Source organism: Lactuca serriola, chromosome 3 (assembly GCF_051521515.1).
Source record: "Lactuca serriola cultivar US96UC23 chromosome 3, Lser_US96UC23_V15, whole genome shotgun sequence".
In the NCBI taxonomy this organism is placed as follows: domain Eukaryota; kingdom Viridiplantae; phylum Streptophyta; class Magnoliopsida; order Asterales; family Asteraceae; genus Lactuca; species Lactuca serriola.
This window is the reverse complement of record NC_136410.1, coordinates 76,299,256-76,302,778: the sequence shown is the minus strand read 5'-3', so window position 1 is coordinate 76,302,778 and position 3,523 is coordinate 76,299,256. Positions and strand designations below refer to the sequence as shown.

The 3,523-nt window shown below is 42.0% G+C and overlaps 1 protein-coding gene across 1 annotated transcript; it reads right to left on the bottom strand.

The window, feature by feature from the left end:
- Positions 1–1,352: 1,352 nt before the first annotated feature.
- On the bottom strand, positions 1,353–1,978 carry LOC145095407 (uncharacterized). Its single transcript, XM_079033296.1, has 2 exons — positions 1,592–1,978; positions 1,353–1,544 (listed from the first exon to the last, which is right to left on the bottom strand). Exons 1-2 carry the CDS (start codon positions 1,976–1,978, stop codon positions 1,353–1,355), a joined length of 579 nt encoding a protein of 192 aa, XP_078889422.1.
- Between the last annotated feature and the right edge of the window lie 1,545 nt (positions 1,979–3,523).

The following is a 3,523-nucleotide window of genomic DNA, read 5'->3' as shown; positions in this document are numbered from 1 at the left end:
TGAGGCTCCATCTAATCTGCCCCAAAGAAAATCTCTGTGAATTTTTTCCAGTTGGTCTAACACCTCAGTAGGTACAACAAAAAGAGAAAGAAAGTAGGTGGGAAGATTACCAAGTACGACCGTAATTAGCGTGAGCCTGCCCCCGTACGACAGTGTTTTCGATTTCCACACCGTGAGTTTCGCCATGAATTTATCAGTAATAGGCTTCCAGTTCTTCTTCAGTTTCATATTAGCACCCACAGGAACCCCGAGGTATGTGAAAGGTAGGCAAGATGGTTCACAACCAAGGGGTCTAGCCCAAGAAGTCGTCTCAGTTAACGTTGTTCTTACGCCAAAGACTCTGGATTTGTGGAAGTTCATATTTAGTCTTGAGGAGATATGGAAACAACGTAGTATCCTCGCAAGGCTCTTAATGTTCCTGTCCATCCACTCCCCCATAAATAGAGCATCATCAACATACAATAGATGTGAAATGATCGGCCCATTATTAGGGAGTTGCACACCTTTAAATATGCCTTTATTGCATGTTGTTTTTAACGCCACACTTAGTCCTTCCATGGAAATGAGGAATAGAAAAGGTGAAAGCGGATCCCCTTGTCTGATACCTTTTTCCAATGAGAGTTCTCGTGTAGGAACGCCATTGATAAGTACGAAATACCTGGATGATGTCAAACAACCTTTGATCCACATCCTCTATTTGTCCCTAAAACCCATTTGACAGAGATTTGAGTCTAAATATTTCCAGTTTAACGATTCAAATGCTTTTTCGAAATCAACTTTGAACAGAAAAACCTTTCTCTTGGTCTTTTTCGCCCAAGAACAAATTTCATTCACGATCAATGGTCCATCCAATATGTACATACCTTCAACGTAAGCTAATTGTACACATCAATGCAAACACCCACAACCCTTTTTAGACGAGAGGCAAGGATTTTGGAAATAATTTTATACAAGCATCCAATTAGACTAATCGGGCGAAAATCACTGAAGCTGATAAGATATTTAATTTTAGGGATGAGGGAGATAAATGAGGAACTGCATGCCGGGTCTAGCCTGCCATAACATTCAAAATGCTTAACAAAGAATAGAATATCACCAAGAAGGATGTCCCAATATGATTTAAAAATTTTAAAAGTGAACCCATCGGGCCCGGGGGGATTTTCACTTCTGCAATCCCATACAACAACCTTTATTTCCTCCAGTAAGATAGGTTGTTCAAATTAGTTCCTGTTTGCCTCCGATATACGAGAGAATAGTGTATTATAGAACTTTGGTCCGGATGACCATTTTTCTTTAAATTTGTTTCGAAAGAACCGATGTGCCTCCTTTTTAATTTGATTTGGATCAGTACTCTAGCAACCATTTGTCATGATTCCATTAATGATATTCTTCATGTTCTTGTTCTTGACGTATCCGTGAAAGAAGATTGTGTTTTCATCACCATCAATGACCCATCGAATTCGAGATTTCCGTTTTAAATCAAGACTAATCATTTTTTCAAGTTCAGATATTTTTTTGATACCATCTCTTATTTCCGTTCTTTCCTGTTCGGATAGAACTCGTGTCTCAGCAATCTATCCAAAAAATCTACCTTGTTTCTAAGTTTCGTTAGATCCTCCGCTTCCTTGGGTAATTCAGACGCCCTCCATTCTTTAAGCTTGTTTTTTAAGTGTTTCAGTTTGGCAACTAATATGCAATCAGTAGTGCCATATCCTTGGAAGTGAAGCCATGCAATAGCAACAACCTTTGCAAAACCATCCCTATCCGTCCAAGAGTTAAAAAACCAAAAGGGAGGAGGTCCAAAGTCAACCGAAGCCGTTAAAAGCAAAACCGGGCAGTGATCTGAAGACTCCCTTGGAAGAGCAGTGACAGTGACATTAGGAAAAAAATGAAGGAAATCAGAGCAGACCAAAAATCTGTCCAATTTACTAAGTTTTAAGTCATCATGACAAAAGTAAGTGAACCTATGACCACCCATTCTGAGGTCATTTAAACCTCCCTCGTGAATAAATCTGTTGAAACCCAATGTACTACGTGCACTACATGGAGTTGAATCTTTCATCCTCCCTTTTCACTGCATTGAAATCCCCTAACAGTATCCAAATTCCCCCTCTAACCGATTTTAGTCTGAGAAGATCCTCCTACAACTTTTCTTTATCAGGAATGGCCTGTGGACCATAGATGTTTGCAAGTATGACATGTTTATCTATCCCCACCCAATTGCCAATGTTGATTAGGCAATGTCGTGATTTGATGACTTCCAAAGATGTGAAAAGCAAAGGATCCCTTAGGTTTAAAAGGCCCCTGATCTGTCAGTTGCATGCACTTTATCAGCCTCACATTGGTTTGAACCCGAACAACTCTCCACATTAATAACGCCCGAATGAACCAATTGAGTCTCTTTTATGCCAATGAAAGATAGTTTGTGAGTTCTTACCAGTCTACGAACCAACAACACCTTATGATCTTACCCAATCTGTAACATCCCGGAATATCAAGAGTAGAGTTGAAGGGCTAAAAGAGTAAATGGGAAAGGGCAACTCGGTGAGTCCACGAGTGGACTCGGCGAGTAGGGTCGCGACTCTAGACGCGTGTTAAGTGACCAACTCGGTGAGTAGCATGGGTGGACTCGGCGAGTTGGTGCTGAGTGGAGAAAACCCTAATTTCGAGGGTTGAGCCCTATATAAAGAACATCATATCTTCTCCCCAGCCTCCTTATCATTCCTTGAGTTCCAGAAGCCCTAAATTCGTGAGGAGACCCCATTGTTGAGTGAATTAGAGCTTGGAGAAGGATATTTGGTGCTTTAAGCTTGAAGATTGGAGGCTTGCATCAGGAAGCTTGGGGGAAACAGGAATCTACAGTTGGTTGGGCTCATTCTAAGGGTAAGGAACCATTTCCTTAAGCTATTTTCTTCATGGGTTCATGTGTGGTGATTGATATGACATCTAAATTGAGATAGAAGCTTGGATCTGAGGATGCTACTTCAGATCTAAGCTTGGGATGGTCTTGTATGTCTTAAAGTCCCTATTAATGAGTGATTGAAGGAGCTACCTTGTCCCAAACCCTAGCCCTAGAGTGTAAAATGCCTAGATATCTTTGGATTCACGTAAAGTTTGACACTTTACGTGATGGTTGGCTTGTAAAAGAGTAGATCTATAGTTTAGAGCTTCTGCATGGCTTGGAAAGCCTCTGTGTGGTTTCAGATCTAGGGGTACTCGTCGAGTCACAAGGGTGTACTCGACGAGTTGCTTGAAGATAGGCTGGAACTCGGCGAGTTGGAAGAACAACTCGGCAAGTTGGTTGAATATGGGCAGGAACTCGGCGAGTTGGTTGCACATAGCCTTGGACTTGGCGAGTCTGTTCTTGGACTCGGCGAGTCTGGTCGTGAGGTCCTAACCTTTCTTCTGGTTGAGCTGTGAATCAGTGAGTCGAAGAATAACTCGGTGAGTCGAGAGTGAAGGACTCAGAGTTGTGGACTCGGCGAGTCTCGGGGTGACTCGGCGAGTTGAGTCACGGATTTGG

Bases quoted from the DNA above. Each gene is read 5' to 3' on its own strand.
- LOC145095407 (XM_079033296.1), bottom strand. From the start codon at position 1,978: ATGGGTGGTCATAGGTTCACTTACTTTTGTCATGATGACTTAAAACTT. The intron at 1,545-1,591 runs GTAGATTTTTTG...CTATCCGAACAG, and splicing joins TAACGAAACTTAGAAACAAG to GAAAGAACGGAAATAAGAGA.